At 49.6% G+C, this 15,836-nt stretch overlaps 2 protein-coding genes across 2 annotated transcripts; one reads left to right on the forward strand and one right to left on the reverse strand.

Annotated features, from left to right (window-relative positions):
• Positions 1 to 98: 98 nt before the first annotated feature.
• Positions 99 to 4,302, reverse strand: Wdr54 (WD repeat domain 54). Its single transcript, XM_004668268.2, has 10 exons — positions 4,226 to 4,302; positions 3,746 to 3,968; positions 3,554 to 3,616; positions 3,260 to 3,326; positions 3,119 to 3,172; positions 2,308 to 2,435; positions 968 to 1,068; positions 705 to 867; positions 360 to 434; positions 99 to 285 (listed from the first exon to the last, which is right to left on the reverse strand). The coding sequence occupies exons 1-10, from the start codon at positions 4,267 to 4,269 to the stop codon at positions 154 to 156; spliced, it is 1,050 nt and encodes a 349-aa protein (XP_004668325.2). The 5' UTR covers positions 4,270 to 4,302; the 3' UTR covers positions 99 to 153.
• Positions 4,303 to 4,376: 74 nt separating this feature from the next.
• C6H2orf81 (chromosome 6 C2orf81 homolog) lies at positions 4,377 to 12,745 on the forward strand. The gene is made up of 4 exons (XM_004668221.2): positions 4,377 to 4,491; positions 10,769 to 10,993; positions 11,080 to 11,301; positions 11,401 to 12,745. The coding sequence occupies exons 1-4, from the start codon at positions 4,474 to 4,476 to the stop codon at positions 12,688 to 12,690; spliced, it is 1,755 nt and encodes a 584-aa protein (XP_004668278.1). The 5' UTR covers positions 4,377 to 4,473; the 3' UTR covers positions 12,691 to 12,745.
• The last annotated feature ends 3,091 nt before the right edge of the window (positions 12,746 to 15,836 follow it).

Below are 15,836 nucleotides of genomic sequence, written 5' to 3' on the forward strand. Positions count from 1 at the left end.
TTCTGCATGCTCTGTACTCACCCTTTCCCCCCTCCCTGGAATTTGGTTCACCATTTAGAAGTGTGATTGTGATAGTGAGTAATCAATCAGACAAGAGCTGGAGGGAGGGTAGGTTTATAAATACCACAGGGAGAAGGAAAGGATGCTCTTCTCTCATACACTGCTGAATATCTGGATCTCAGCAAGGTCGTAACCTGTCACAGCAAAGGAGCTTCCTGATACATCACAGAACCGAGCACCACACACCTGGGTATCAGGAATACACTCGCCATGACAATGTTCCACCTGGGGAGAAGAGGCTGGTCAGAACCTGCTGCCCTACATTTGGAACCCCATTTCAACCCTTCCATGACACACACCTCAATGGAGCCACTCTCTGGACTTCTGCTCAGCTTCCAGATGTGCACAAACGTGTCCTCAGCAGCAGAAAGTAGCTGTTAGAAAACAAACATGAAAAGGGCTGCTGGGAGACTAGCTCAGGGGTAGAGCCTAGTATGTGCAAGGACCCTGGGCTTAATCCCCAGTACCACAAATAAAAACCCAGCCATGAAAGATGACTGGGAATGCCGATAGTATGGAGGCTAGAGTGCTCAGTCCAGGTACCCAGGGGAGGGGTTATACTGAATACAGAAAAAAGCCAATGTGGCTCCTCTCAGGATATCAGTGCTTGAAGAAAAGGGTACATAGAGATACAGGAGACTGACCTTGCCCACCTCTGGAGCTAGGTCCAGGGCACAGACGGCTCGGGCATGGGCGTTGATCTGGATGTGGAGAGCTCCTGTAGTAGCATCATAGAGACGCACTTGCCCATTCCCATAGCCTGCTGCCACGATCCCCTCCCACAGCTGCACAGAGAGGCAGGGGACCCTGCAAAGGTGATGTTCAACTTAGGTTTCTTCAGACCTAAGCTCATTCCCCACTCTGAAGTTACCTCAGGAAGGCCACATCCCACTTGTGCTTCTCCTACCCAAAACCTGGAATGCAGGTGAGCAATGTGAATTCAGATCCTAACTGCCAGACACACAGCAAGCCCGAGTCATCTGCTGTCACCAAGTCAGCCACAATATCCTGAGGAGAAAGAAGGGCTCAGCTCTTCCTTTACGGCCCGCTGTGGTTTAGAGTGCAGGGCAGGAGGAGAAAGCCATAATATGCCTCTCGAAAGGGCAAGATGTGGCTCCCTCACTGGCTGGGCCCACTCCACATCCTCCCCAGGGTTCCCTTGAGAAGCATGAACTCCTCACATGTCTTTAGAGAGTCTGACAAGCAACCCCACCCCACTCTCACCAATTAGTAGAATGCATAATTGTCCTCACTAGATGGTGAAGTGGCCCACTGCGTCATGCCTTTTTTGAGGTTTTGTCGTGAGCCAGTCACTGTCATGAACTAGGCTCTGAGCCTCCACACCAACCAGGCAGCCAAATTAGCCTGCAGGCTAAGCTCTGTGCCAGGTACCATAAAGGATACAAACAAGAAAATACATACCCTGTTGTCAAGTTTGCAATCTGATTATGGGAACAAGAGTTGTCTGTGAGACCAGGGGCAGTTCAGGGTTCAGCTAAGAGAGGTGGGGGGGGGGGGGAATGGAATAGGGAAGAAGAGTCCAGGAAAGGCTAACCTGGAGTTGGACAAGAATGGGTAACACTTGCTCAAGTCCAAAGAAGGAAGCTACATGTATGAGATCTGGAAAATATCTTAGAAACTGTTCATTCTAATTCCTCAATATACCAACACCAGAAAGTCTTACTTATAAAATGTCACTTAAAGTGTCCATTTAATTAGGCATGGTGGTTGCATGCTTTTAATCCCAGCACTCAGGAGTCAGAGGTAGGAGGTTTGCCAGGAGTTCAAGGCCACCCTGAGACTACTTAGTGAATTTGAGGTCAGCCTGGGCTACAGTGAGACCCTATCTCAAAAATCAAAACCAAAAAAAGTGTCTATTTATCTCTGGACCTCAGGTTACTAGATCTAGAAAAGTACAGATGTGCCCAGAGTCACACTGCTGCTTAGTGGCAGAGCCAAGTCTCCTAGAAAGCTTCCAGGTTGGGCTGGAGAGACAGCTTAGTGGTTAAGGCACTTACGGGCAAAGCCAAAAGATCCAGGTTCCAGTTCCCAGTACCCACATAAAACCAGATGCACAAGGTGACACAAGTATTTTGGGTTTGTTTGCAGTGGCTAGAGACCTTGGCACACCCTCTCTCTATTTGCCTCATGCTCTGTTTCTCAATAAGTAAATAAAATATTTAAAAAATATTCGAACAAAAGAAAGCTCCCAGGCTCACTAGAATGGGCAGAGAAAAGGGTACTCACCTGTCTCTTGGAAGGCTCAGTGGAAATACTTGTAACTGGCGTCTGGTGCCCAACCAGCTCCTCTCTCAGTACAATGTTGGGACCCTTGGTTGGGATGTCAAACACCAGTACCCGACCCGACCATGTTCCTGCAGCCAGAACCAGTTTCTCAATGATGGCTTCCTGCCCCTTCTGAGTCTCCAGCCCCATAGCCACACTGTCTATCCCAGAAACCCCAACAACCCTGCTTCTCCATCAATTACTGTTACTTCACCCCTTCCTGACTCTGTACATTTCCATATCTTTTTTGGTTTGTTTGTTTTTGCCAGGTAGTGTCTCACACTAGCTCAGGCTGACATGGAAGTCACTAAAGCTGGCCTTGAAGTCACTAAAGCTGGCCTTGAACTCACAGCAATCCTTCCACCTTTGTCTCCCAAGTGCTGGGTTTAAAGGCGTACACCACCATGCCTGGCTCACTTCCATCTTTTTATTTAAAAATTATTTATTTACTCATTTATTTGCAAGCAGGGGAGGGGGAGAGAATGGGTACACCAGGGCCTCCAGCCACTGCCAATGAACTCCACACACATGCACCACCTTGTGCATCTGGCTTTATGTGGGTATTGGGGAATAGAACCTGGGTTGTTAGGCTTTGTAGGCAAGCGCCTTAAATGGTGGGGCCATCTCTCCAGCCTCCCTTTTGTTCTCCCAGATACCCTTCTTTCCCAACCTTCCCTGTAACTATCTATGATTTCCTCAGGCCCTCACCACCTCCTGAAAGCCCATATCCCAGTATGCCATCTGCTTAATATCCTGCCCTTGGTTCTCTCACCCACAAAGATGAAGTGGTCATAAGCAGCAATTCCTTGGGCAAAGGCAGCCTGTACTGAGTAGGAAAAAACAACCATCAGGAACAGCACTTCTCCCAGGCCAGCTAACACTCCCTACCTGGCCCACTAGATATTGCAGGTACCTGAAGAGGGATCTCCAGAGTCCAGGGCATGCCAATAGACCATGATGGAGCCATCAGACTCGTACATCTGGAAGATGGGGGCAAGGATGAGAGCATAACTGAACTGACCCACCATCATGCAGCAAGTACAGGTGGCACATGTTGGAGGTGATACATAGGGACTAGGGAAAACAGAAGGCCATGGAGATAAGAGAGGAAAAGTGAACTATGCATGTGAAATTTTGGAAGTGTTTGTAGGCAAGTGGTAAAGGTTTGGGGAGTTGGAAGGGGAAGGCAGGACGGTTCTCTTCTCACCTGGATGGAGCGATGTGAGGTGAGGACAAGTAGTACTCGGAAGGGCAGGACACACCAGTCGACCTGGAGGATGTGGATCAGAATAGGGGGCATAAGGTGTCAGGGTGGTGGAAATTCAGGGTTAGGGAAGGCCTTTAAGGTTTGCAAATAAAGAGCTGTTTCGGCAGCACTACACCTAATGGCCCACCTCACCTGTGTAATAAGTGAGGGGCTCATTCCAGCACCCTCTTTTACGTGGAGCTGGCGCTGGGCCAAGGGCACACCTTCAGGAGCGGCGCTGAGAAGCTGGGCGCTTGGTCCATGAACCACCCCAAAATGCGTGAGGTTGCTGGCTGGCAGATGCAGCACACTGAGGTTGTTGCACAGAGCAGCGGCAGAGCCTCGGAGGGGGATGGAGCGCTGCCGGCGGAACATTCTGGGGGAGAGATATTCGGATCATAGGGGGAAAGGGAAAAGGCCAGAGCGGAGATTCGGGGGTTAAGGCACTGTCCCAGGGTTGAGTCAAGGGAGGACCAGGGACTCCCATAGGAGGCAGAGACGGCACAGAACCCGGTAGCCCCCAGCGTCCGAGCTAAAAGACAGAATAAGGCTCCGGGCCTTTCTTCGCAGAACGGCTCCCCGACGGCCCCCGTCAGGGTCAGAGGTCACTCCCACAGCCCTAAATCCCCTTGCCTGTGCTCAGGAGCGCACGATCCCTCCGAATCCGCCGCCACCATAGAGACGACGCACGGACGCACGGCCGGTGGGCGGGGCTACCGCAGGAACTGGAGGCGCGGTTGCCAAGGCAACTGTGGACTCCGCCGGCCAGCCTACGCGTCGCACGGTTGCCGAGGCGACCGTTGGACTGCAGAGGCTGGTGCGGCGAATGCGGCTCCCCGAGGAAGCCGAGAGGCTCGATCGTAGTAGCTGCTGCAGCGACAATGGCCCACGAAGGCTCGGTGAGCTTCAGCGAGAACTGGGGTTGGACAGTGTGGTCGGTGTAGGGAACCAGGGACCGCTCCCGCGCCTCCTGGGCGTTCGAGATGAGCCCGGAAGTCCGGCGTCCGGACACACGTCTGAAGTCCCAGCCCTGGGCAGGCTGAGGAAGGGAGGTAGGAGGATCACTGTGAGTTAAGGCCAGCGAGGGGCTGCAGAGTGGGTCCCACGTCAGCTTGGGCTAGAGTTAGATCCTGCCTTGAAGCACTCCCCCCCCCCAAAAAAAAAGATGAGCGTGGGAGCCTCACCGTATTATTGGGGCAGAAAGCCTACATCTGCACCACCCACCAATGCATTGCCCACTCACATGCATTGTCACGTTCGCGTCCTAAGGGAAAGGGCCATTAATTGGTGTAGAGGCAAAGATCAAGTGCAGTTTAGGGCTGAAGAGATGGCTCCGTGGTTAAAGCGCTTTCCTGCAATGCCTAAGGACCGGAGTTCGTTTCCCCAGTACCCACGTAAAGCCAGATGCACAAAGTGGCACATGCATCTCGAGTCCGTCTGCAGCGGCTGGAGGCCCTGGAGATGCCCATTCTCTCTCTCTCTCTTTGCTTGCAAATAATAAATAAATAGCCGGGCATGGTGGTACACGCCTTTAATCCCAGCACTGGGGAGACAGAGGTAGGAGGAGATAGGAGGAGAAAGCGCCGTAAATTTGAGGCCACTCTGAGAATACAGAGTGAATTCCAGGTCAGCCTGGGCTAGAGTGAGACCCTACCTCGAAAAATCAAAAATAAGTAAACAAATGTCGATGGATGGCTCACTGGTGCTTGCTTGCAAAGCCTATCAGACCCCCGGGGTCAATTCCTCAGTACCCATGTAAAGCCAGATATTAAAAGTGGCACATGTAAAGCCGGGCATGGTGGCATATGCCTTTAATCCCAACACTCAGGAGGCAGAGGTAAGTGGATCACTGTGAGTTCAAGGCCACCCTGAGACTACATACTGAATTCCAGGTCAGCCTAGACTAGAGTGAAACCCTATCTCGAAAAACAAACAAAACAAACGAAGTGGCACATGTGTCTGTTCACTTACAGTGGCAGGAGGCCCTGAAACACCCATAACTTTCTCTCTCTCTCTCTCTCTCTCTCTCTCTCTCTCTCTCTCTCAAATAAATAAGATATTTTTTAAGAAGAAATGAATTTGGAAACAATTAAGGAATACAATAATTTCTTTTCATTGAGGAACCCATTTCACTGGATAAACCAGAATTGGTCAGTCATTTGGGGAGGGGAGAGGATTGAAAGTAAATCTTTGTTTTGATAAATTTAGCAGAGACATGAATTAAACAACTCTGATGCTGCACTTGAAAGTCAAACTGAAAAGGAAAAGGACAGAAAGAAAGTTAAATTGTCAAGAAACTTAAAAAGTAGACTAAGGATTGGGAGATAGTTCTATGAATAAAGTGCTTGCCTTGTAAGCATGAGGACTTATTTGATTCCCAGATCCCAAATACATTGCAGGGTGTAGCTGTGTGTTCCTGTAATCCAGGGCTGGGCAGGTAGAACCATCCACAGGCAGAGATTTCCTAGAGCAGCAGGCTAGCCAGTCTAGCCTAATTGATAAGCTCTAGGCCAGCATCGACACTGTTTCAAAAAGAGGTAAATGGCATTCCTAAAGGTAACACTGGAGGCTGTTCTCTGGCTTCCACATGCACACATATGTGTACATGAACCCCCATACATGCAAATACACATACATGCATGCAGGCCACATGTCAAAAAGAATATTGGAAATCTTTTTGTTTGTTTTGAAACAAGGGTCTCATGTGGTCCAGGTTGGCTTTGACATAACTGGCAGACTTAGGATTCATCTGCCTCCACCTCCAGAGTGCTGGGATTACAGGCCTGTGCCACCAGGAATAAAGATTACATTTAACCATTGCATAATACTATATTATGTAGATACAGTATAATCAATCCTCTTTTCAACCTACTGCTATTAAAAAGCAGGGGATATGTTGGGAATTTTTCTGTTGTTGTTTTGTTTTTTTGAGGTAGGGTCTCACTCTAGCCCAGGCTGACCTGGAATTCACTCTGTAGTTCAGGATGGCCTTGAACCCATAGTAATACTCCTTCCTCTGCCTCCAAAGTGCTGGGATTAAAGGCATGTGCCACCATGCCTGTCTCATTCTTACTTTTATTTATTTATGAAAGAGAGAGAGAGAGACAGAGAGAGAGGGAGAGAATGGGTGTACCAGGGCCTCTAATCACTGCAAATGAACTCCAGATGCATGTACCACCTTGTGCATCTGGTTTATATGGGTATGGGGAATAAAACCTGGGTCTTTAAGCTTCGCAGGCAAGTGTCTTAACTGCTAAGATAGCTCTCCAACCCCAATTATTTTTATTTATTTATTTATTTTTGTTTTTTCACTCTAGCTCAGGCTGACCTGGAATTTACCATGTAATACCAGGGTGGCCTCGAACTCAAAGCGATCCTCCTTCCTCTGCCTCCCAAGTGCTGGGATTAAAGGTGTGCGCTACCATGCCCGGCTAACTTTTAGAGTGGTGGTGCACGCCTTTAATCCCGCCACTCAGAAGGCTGAGGGAAGATTGCTGTGAGTTTGAGGCCAGCCTGGGCTCGAGTGGAACCCTACCTGGGAAACAACAAAATAAAACAAGTCAGCATCTCAGAATGTTGCCCAAGCTAGCCCAGTATCCTGGGCTCAGGCCATTTTCCTGCCTCAACCCATCTTTCATCTTTCACAAGCAGTTGAGACTGCAAGCATGAAATATCATGCCCAGCTTAAAAAGGGTTTTTTCTTTGTTTTTGTGGGGAGGAACACTGAGATAGGGTCTCACACTACAGCCCACGTTGGCCTAGAACTTGCAGTAATCCTTTTACCTCAGCCTCCTGAGTGCTAGGATTATAGGTTGAGCCACCATGCCCAGCTCAGCTATGAAAAAAAAAAAAAAAAGTCTTCGGAGCTGGAGAGATTGCTTAGTGGTTAAGGTGCTTACCTGCAAAGTCTAAGGATCTGGGTTTGATTCCCCAGAACCCATGTAAGCCAGATGCATAAAGTGGTGCATGACTCTGGAGTTTGTTTTCAGTGGGTAGAGACCCAGGTGTACCCATTCTCTCTCTCTCTCTCTCCCCCTATCTCTCTCTTTGTCTCTCAAATAAATAAATAAAAATATTTCTTTAAGTTTTGTTTTCTTGCATATCTCAGGTGGCTTGAAACTCATGTAGCTGAAGATGGTTTTGAATTTCTTATCCTCCTGCTTCAGCCTCCTGAGTCAGCACTGGAATTAGAGGCTAAACCATCAGAACCTGACATAATTAATTAATTTTTTTTTGTGTGTGTGTGTGTGTGTGTGTGTGTGTGTGTGTATGGGTGCAATTGGACCTCTTGCTGCTGCAAGTGAATGCCCGTCTGGCTTTGCAAGGGTGGCTGAGGAGCTGAACCCAGGCTGTCAGACTTTTTAAGATTTTTAAAAATTTATTTATTTGAGAGGAAGGGAGAGAGATGGAGAAGAGACCGAGAGAGAGAGAAAGAGACAGAGAGAAAGAGAGAGGCAGAAAGAATGGGCACACCAGGGCATCTAGCCGCTGCAAAGGAACTCCAGATGCATACGCCACCTTGTGCATCTGGCTTACATGAGTCCTAAGGAATTGAACCTGGATCCTTTGGCTTTTACAGGCACATGCCTTAACCACTAAAAACATCTCTTCTGCCTCTTCTTATTTATTTTATTTTATTTTTATTTTTACTAATTAATTAATTTTTTTTGAGGTAGGGTTTCACTCTAGCCCAGGCTGACCTGGAATTCACTATGTAGTCTCTAGGTGGCCTAGACCTCTGGTGATCCTCCTACCTCTACCTCTGCTGGGATTAAAGGCATGTGCCATCACACCCAGCTTCGTCAGGCCTTATAAGCAGCACTTTAATGACTCAGCCATCTCCCAAGCTCTCCTAACCCCCACGAAAACAAAACTAAAGAAAATACATTTTTACTTTTTTTGTTTTTAAGATAGGATCTCAGCCGGGTGTGGTGGCCCACGCCTTTAATCCCAGCACTCGGGAGGCAGAGGTAGGAAGATCACCATGAGTTCGAGGCCACCCTGAGACTACATAGTGAATTCCAGGTCAGCCTGAGCCAGAGTGAGACCCTGCCTCGAAAAACAAAAAACAAAAAACAAACAAAAAAAAAGACAGGATCTCACTCTAATTCATGCTGACCTGAAACTCACTCTGTAGTCCAGGCATATCTCAAACTCATGGTAATCCTGGTACCTTAGCCGGATGTGTGCCACTATACTTGGCTCATAAAACTTTTTTTTTTTTTTTGAGGTAGGGTATCTCTCTAGCCCAGGGTGACCTGGAATTCACTGTGCAGTCTCAGTGTGGCCTTGGACTCACAGCGATTCTCTCACTTGCATGGCAAACACTTCATATACCAAGCCATTTTGGCATATTTAAATGTTGGATATCCTTTCCTTTTTTTCTCTCCTTTAGTTTTTATTTTTATTTATTTAAGAGAGATAGAATGGATGTGCCAGGGCCTCCTGCTGTTATAAATAAAACTCCAGGTGCATGTGCCACTTTGTGCATCAGGCTTTATGTGGGTACTAGGGAATTGAACCAAGGAGCCAGCAGCCAGCAGACTTTGCAAGCAAGTGCCTTTAACTGCTGAGCCATCTCTCCAGCTCCCTCTTTCTCTTCCCCTCCCTTTTTTCCTTCCTTCCTTCAAGTCATGGTCTCATTCTGTAGTACAAGCTGGCTTTGAACTTACAGCAATTCTCCTGCTTTAGCCCTCTGAGTGCTGGGATTTCAAGCATAGCCACCAGTCGGCTTTGGACATCTTTACAAATACTTTTCACTCATATATAGGTCCTTTTTGTGGAATATTAGGTCTTTTGCTTATCTTTGGTACCTTGAATGACTTCCCTCTTCTATATGAATTTTTACTGTATTTGCGGATCCTTATCCATTTTCATATTTGTTGGAAATACTTTTCTTTGGGAAGCAGAATAAAGTCAGGCTCTGGAATTAGACAAACTTGCATATGAATTTTGACTATACTACTTCCCAGATGTGTGATCCTGGGCAAAGTACACAAATGGGAATTTAAAATAGTGGGTAGGGCTGGAGAGATTGCTTAGTGGTTAAGGCACTTGCCTGCAAAGCCTAAGGACCCTGGTTCAATTCCCCAGTACCCATGTAAGCCAGATGAACATAGTGGTGCATGTATCTGGAGTTTGTTTGCAGTGGCTGGAGGCCATGGCTCGCGCTCTCTCTCTCTCTCTCTCTCTCTCTCTCTCTCTGTCTGTCTCCCACACACACTTTCATAAAATAGGCAGTCTGGGCTGGGGAAATGGCTTAGTGGTTAAGGTGTTTGCCTGAGAAGCCTAAGGAACACAGTTCCATTTCCCAGGACCCACGTCAGCCAGATGTACAAAGGGGTGCATGCGTCTGGAGTTAGTTTGCAGTGGCTAGAGGCCCTGGTGTGCCCATTCTCTCTTTTCTGTTTTCCTCTTTCTCTCTCTCTCTCAAATAAACAAATAAATAAATAATAGGCAGTCTGTTGGGCTTGCCTCAAAAAAAGAAAAAAAAAAATAGTGGTAAAAGCCAGGTGTGGTGGCACACTCCTTTAATCCCAGCACTCAGGAGGCAGAAATAGGTGGATTGCTATAAAAGTTTGAGGCCCACCTTGAGACGACATAGTGAATTCCAGGTCAACCTGGCCTAGAGAGCAAGACCCTATCAAAAAAACAAAACAAACAAACAAAACAACAACAACAAAAAATGTAGTGGGTAAAAATGGACAGGCCAGTGTGGTGATAGTACATGTCTGTAACTCTGGGACTTGAGAGTCAGAGGATGGAAGAGTGCTCCAGGTTCAACGCCAACCTGGTGCATAAAAGTGAGTTCTAGGCCAGCCAAGCATACTTAGCAAGACTCAAAACCAAACTAACTAACAAAAACAGTAGAACATCAGTTATTTCAGTGGATTTATTAACTCACATTCCCAATTTTTTTGTCTGCTCGAGAACTTGAACACTACAGTAGTGCAAATATCAAGACTCATGAGTTAGATCACAATGTCACCTTGGCTTACAAACTGTGTGCAGGCAAGCAGGCCAAACTTCTGTCCAGCTTCAGTTTCTTTGTTAGTAAAGTGACTTAGTGGGTGAGCCTGTTAGGCACATTAAATCCCTGTCCCTTTGGAGAAAGCTTCCTTTTAGCCCTTTGTCGTCTTGGGTCCCTGCCCTGAGTGCCCTATTTCGTACCCTCAGAGACAGGCCCGAGACCGTGGTGTGACCCGATCCAAGGTAGAAAAGGCACGGCCAACAACCCAGCCACAGGTGCCGCAGGTGGACATCGTGCCTGGGCGGCTCAATGAGGCGGAGTGGATTGCACTTATGGCGCTTGAGGAGGGCGAGGACGTGGTGGGAGACATCTTGGCCGAGTTTCTGGCTCGAGTCATGGACTGCGTCTTCGAAGTCTATCTGACCCGGCAGGTGGGCCTAGATCATAGTCTTCCAGACCTTCCTCCTCCCTCTCCCGCCTCTCCCCGCCAGGCTTAGATGCTCCCTCGCTTCTGCAGTGCGTCCCATTCACCATTAGCCAGGCCCAGGAGGCAATGCTGCAGATCACTGAGTGGCGCTTCCTGGCGCGGGACGAGGGAGAAACTGCAGTGGCCGAAGACCCCACGTGGGGCGAAGACGAGGAACCCTTGGCGTGCACCACGGACGCCTGGGCTCAGGGCTCGGTGCCCGTGCTGCACGCGCCCGCCTCGGTCGGTCTGGAGGAGCGCTTCCAACACGAAGTAAGCCCAGCCCTCATTCTCCTCCGGAGCCTCTCAGAACTTCGGCCCTACGTCCCTTTCCCATCTTCCGACCTCTCACTATCCCATGCATTTCCTTAGGACCATGGAAACGCGGACCAGCTCCCTGTAGAGACATCGTGTTTGGATAGAGGCTCCCAGGAACAGACAGAACCTTCGGACTTCTCCGCAGAGCCGATAGTCACCCCGGGGCCCCCGCCCACCTTGGGGGTGTCTGAGGAGGCGGTGCCGCAGGATGCTCTGGAGCCTGACGGCCGGCAGGAAAGCCCTGTCTTGACGGAGAGTTCACAGCCAGTGTTGGAGGTGGTGCAGGCGGAGAGTTCCCGGGTAGCCAGCGCCCAGGCCTCAGCCGAGAAGGACTTGCCCGCCTGCAAGGATTCGTCTCTGGAGAACCTCCCCTATTCTGTACGCCAACCCGACGCTGCCCGGGACCGGGCGAAGCGCCAGACCCCCGGGATGCCCCGCGCTGCCTCGACGGGGTCCGCGTCCCAGCGCAGAGGCGGCAGCTCGAGGTTCCGCTCCGACGCGTCCTTCCAGCGGCCCGCGAGCTTGGCTGTCCCGCCCGGCCGCAGCACGACCATCGCGCGTTTGGACCCCGCGCGGCTGCCCCGCCATTGGGTGCGCCCGCTGGTGGAGGTCCTCGTCCCGGACCCCGGAGCTCGGCTCTTGCAAACCTACCGGCTGGGTGAGAGGACCCAGGAGTGCCAGGAAACCCAAACTCCCGAGCTCCAAGCCCTCCAACCTCGCGCAGACCCTAAACTCGGTGACTCCCCCGCAGAGTTCCAGCCGCCCGGGCCTTGCGTTCCTTTTCCTGCTTTGGGCTCTGGTCCTGCTTTAGGCTTGCGCCTCTCCTCATCCTTGGGGTACAAGCCGCCATTCCTCACCAAGCGCCCCGTGCCTCCTGAAGTCGAGTACAGCCCCAGCCCCAAACTATGGCCCGGAGCTAAGTGGCCCAGTGGCTGCGAGGGGGAGGCAGAGCTGCTGGGAGAGGTTTGGGCCCACCGTACTCGACTGCTTCCACAGGGCATGGAGCCTGCCGAGAAGGAAGACACCGAGGACTCTGAATGGCCACAAATGGTGCCTCAATTCCTCGAGGCCACGTCCCAGGTGCTGTGGAAGCCCTTGATTCCATTAGAAGTCATGCAGTTGGCTCCTGGTGTGAGCATGTGGAAGCCAGGTACCCAGGAGCTGCTTACCTCTACGGTGACCCAGGAGGCCAAAGCAGGAGGTACCTCCTGCCATGCAGAAGAGCAGCTCCCCATCCAGACAGATGTGACCAAGCCCCAGGCAACCATGACACATCTATTAAAGAAGGAAACACCCAAAGCATGGTTGCTCCCTGCCAAACCCGTGCCCCATTCTGGGTCCTGAGCTTCTGCAGTGAGAACTGGACCTTATCGGAAATAAACATGAGTTGATGTAGGAATTGGTGACGATTCTGTCAGTTTCTTTCAAGGCTGTCCATTCTCTCACTGAGCCACAGACGGAGCAGCTGTCCTGAGAGCCTGAATGGAATAATGACAATAGCCAATATAGCTCCACCATCCAGATGCATGCACTACTTTGTGCATCTGGCTTTATTTGGGTACTGGAGAGTCAAACCCCAGTCCATAGGCTTTGCAGGCAAGCACCTTAACCACTGAGCAATCTCTCCAGCCCTTTTTTGTTTGGTTTTGTTTTGAAGGAGGGACTCACTGTAGCCCCAGCTGACCTGGAACTCACTCTGTACTCCCAGGCTGGCCTTGAACCCACAGCGGTGATCCTCCTACCTCTGCCTCCTGAGTGCTGGCATTAAAGGCATTTGCCACCACACACGGCTCAAGGTATTTTTAACATACATTGGTGGGAACATCAGGTAGACAGGTTATAGAAAAGTACAGAAATCTCTGCTATAGGTCTCATGCTATCTGATGACATATTTTTAAAATATTTTATTTATTTAGTGGAGAGAGAGAGTCAGACAGAGAGAATGGGTGCACCAGGCCCTCCAGCAACTACAAACTCCAGACACATGCACCACCTTGTGCATCTGGCTAACATAGGTTCTGGGGAATTGAACGTGGGTCTTTAGGCTTTGTAGGGAAGCACTTTAACTGCTAAGCCATCTCTCCAGCTCTCTGATAATATTTTTTAGAAGTTACCATTGGGGGTCTGTTTGTACATTCCAAAGGATCTGTCTAATAGTCACAAGGTTGGATGTTAGGTCAGACAAATTAGTAGGCAATGAATGGCTATTAAGGTTTTTTTGTTTATTTTTATTTATTTATTTGAGAGTGACAGAGAGAGAAAGAGGCAGAGAGAGAGAGAAAGAGAGGGAGGGAGGGAGAGAGAATGGGCACGCCAGGGCTTCCAGCCACTGCAAATGAACTCCAGACGCATGCACTCCCCTGTGCATCTGGCTAACGTGGGTCCTGGGGAATCCAGCCTTGAACCAGGGTCCTTAGGCTTCACAGGCAAGCACTTAACCCCTAAGCCATCTCCCCAGCCCATGAATGGCTATTAAAAAGGTTAAAGACAGCCCCAGATTATTTTGCTGTAGATTTGGACCAATCCAGCTCTCTTCAATCACAGAAGTTTTAACCAATCATCCTTGTAGATTTAAAAAAAAAAAATTTAAAATAAGTTTATTTTGCCGGGCGAGGTGGTGCACGCCTTTAATCCCAGCACTTGGGAGGCAGAGGTAGGAGGATTGCCATGCATTTGAGGCCAGCCTGAGACTCCATAGTGAATTCCAGGTGAGCCTGAGCTAGAGTGAGTCCCTACCTCGAAAAACCAAAAACAAAAAAAAAGTTTATTTTTACTTCTTTGAGAGAGGGAGAGAGGAAGCACGCGAGCACGAACACACCAGGGTCTTCCGCCTCTGTGAGCAAACTTCAGACACATGCGCCACTTTGTGCATCTGGGTTATGTGGGTCCTGAGGCATCGAACGAGGCTCCTTTGGCTTTTCAGGCAAGTGCCTTAACCACTAAGCCATCTCTCCAGCCCTCTGTAGATTTTTTTTTTAAGGTTTGCAGCTGTTTATTTACAAGTTTTTTTTAAAGGCCTTGTAGAAACTTTTTTTAAAAAATTATTTATTTATTTATTTGAGAGCGATACACAGACAGAAAGACAGATAGAGGGAGAGAGAGAGAATGGGCGTGCCAGGGCTTCCAGCCTCTGCAAACGAACTCCAGACGCATGCGCCCCCTTGTGCATCTGGCTAACGTGGGACCTGGGGAACCGAGCCTCGAACCGGGGTCCTTAGGCTTCACAGGCAAGCGCTTAACCACTAAGCCATCTCTCTAGTCCACCTTGTAGAATCTTTAACACGTGTGCCTCCTCCTTCCCGCCAGACCTTTACTTTACAGTAGTCCCTCCATCACCCCATGACTTATGCTCTCACCCAGGAAGGTAAAATGAAATTCTGGCTCCCTCAATATCCTGGCAGGTATATTTCACACTTCTTCAATCCTTCTTTCCTCTTCCACAGGAATAAGGACATTCTAGAGAACAATTGCGGGGCTGTGGTCAGTGGGTAGGAACACTAGCTGCACAAACCTGAGAACCTGAGTTTGATCTTCAGCACCCATATAAAGAGGTGGATGGGCCGTACATGCTGGTAACCCCAGCACTGAGTAGGAGCAGAGAAAAGGTCGCTGAGGCTTGCTGGTCAGCCTGTCTAGGTTTAGTGAGTTTCTCTTTCAAGGAGTTAAGGTAGAATAACAAGAGTACACTGGAAACCGGACATCATCCTCTGGCTTCTTTATGCAGTATCTACACCCCCCCCCCCACTACACCATCATCAACAACAAAAGGACACTTGTGCTTCTTTCTTTGGCTACCAGACTACGGAAACAAGGTTCACTGAATTTCCCTTAGAATCTCAACTTGGAAAAAGGACAAGGCTTTGAAGCCCGGTGCTAGCTAGGGGAGGAACTTAGCACCCAAGGAAGATGGTTTGTTAGAACCTTGCAGGAGACTGGAGCTGTGACAATGATGGGTCAGTGATGTATGGGACTAGTCCTTGACCAGGACCACATAGCAAGACACACCCTTTCCCGCCTATTTAAATCTAAACCTCATGTCAGGACTCTGAAGATGGACTTTGGGTATCACTGACCCTCTTTGCAATGTGGCCACATTGACTAAATCTCCTTCCTGTTTTTCATTATTGTCTCTTTAATCGGGCGGAGAGAGCCTAGCTTGTTAGGGCTGCGTGGGACCAGGCTCTGACCCTAATGGGATAACCCACCCTCCCTTCCTTCGTCATGGTAGGCAGTCCAGGCTTCCCTAGAACTGAGCGATCCTCCTAAATACTGCGGGTTTCACTACCAACTAGCCTATTAGCCCTAAGCAGCCCGCCAGTCCTCCAGGGCCCCTGCACAGCCTCGGCTCCGCCAGCAGAGGGAGGTGGACACGACGGGCTTCCCAAGCGCACTGCACGTGCGCAGGCCGTACCAGCTGTCCAGCCTAGTGCCTGACCGATGAGCTCTGTGCCGCGGTGGGCGCGCGCTTCTCGGCCGGGGCGGGGCTAGGG

The sequence above is a fragment of the Jaculus jaculus genome, chromosome 6 (genome assembly GCF_020740685.1).
Source record: "Jaculus jaculus isolate mJacJac1 chromosome 6, mJacJac1.mat.Y.cur, whole genome shotgun sequence".
Classification (NCBI taxonomy): Eukaryota; Metazoa; Chordata; class Mammalia; order Rodentia; family Dipodidae; genus Jaculus; species Jaculus jaculus.

Excerpts from the sequence above, each read along its gene's own strand:
- Wdr54 (XM_004668268.2), bottom strand. The coding sequence starts at position 4,269 with ATGGTGGCGGCGGATTCGGAGGGATCGTGCGCTCCTGAGCACAG. Across the intron at positions 3,327-3,553 it reads CCTCACATCGCTCCATCCAG|ATGTACGAGTCTGATGGCTC; the intron begins GTGAGAAGAGAA and ends CCCATCTTCCAG. Across the intron at positions 2,436-3,118 it reads TGACCACTTCATCTTTGTGG|GAACATGGTCGGGTCGGGTA; the intron begins GTGAGAGAACCA and ends TTCTGGCTGCAG.
- C6H2orf81 (XM_004668221.2), top strand. Across the intron at positions 10,994-11,079 it reads AAGTCTATCTGACCCGGCAG|TGCGTCCCATTCACCATTAG; the intron begins GTGGGCCTAGAT and ends TCGCTTCTGCAG. Across the intron at positions 11,302-11,400 it reads AGGAGCGCTTCCAACACGAA|GACCATGGAAACGCGGACCA; the intron begins GTAAGCCCAGCC and ends GCATTTCCTTAG.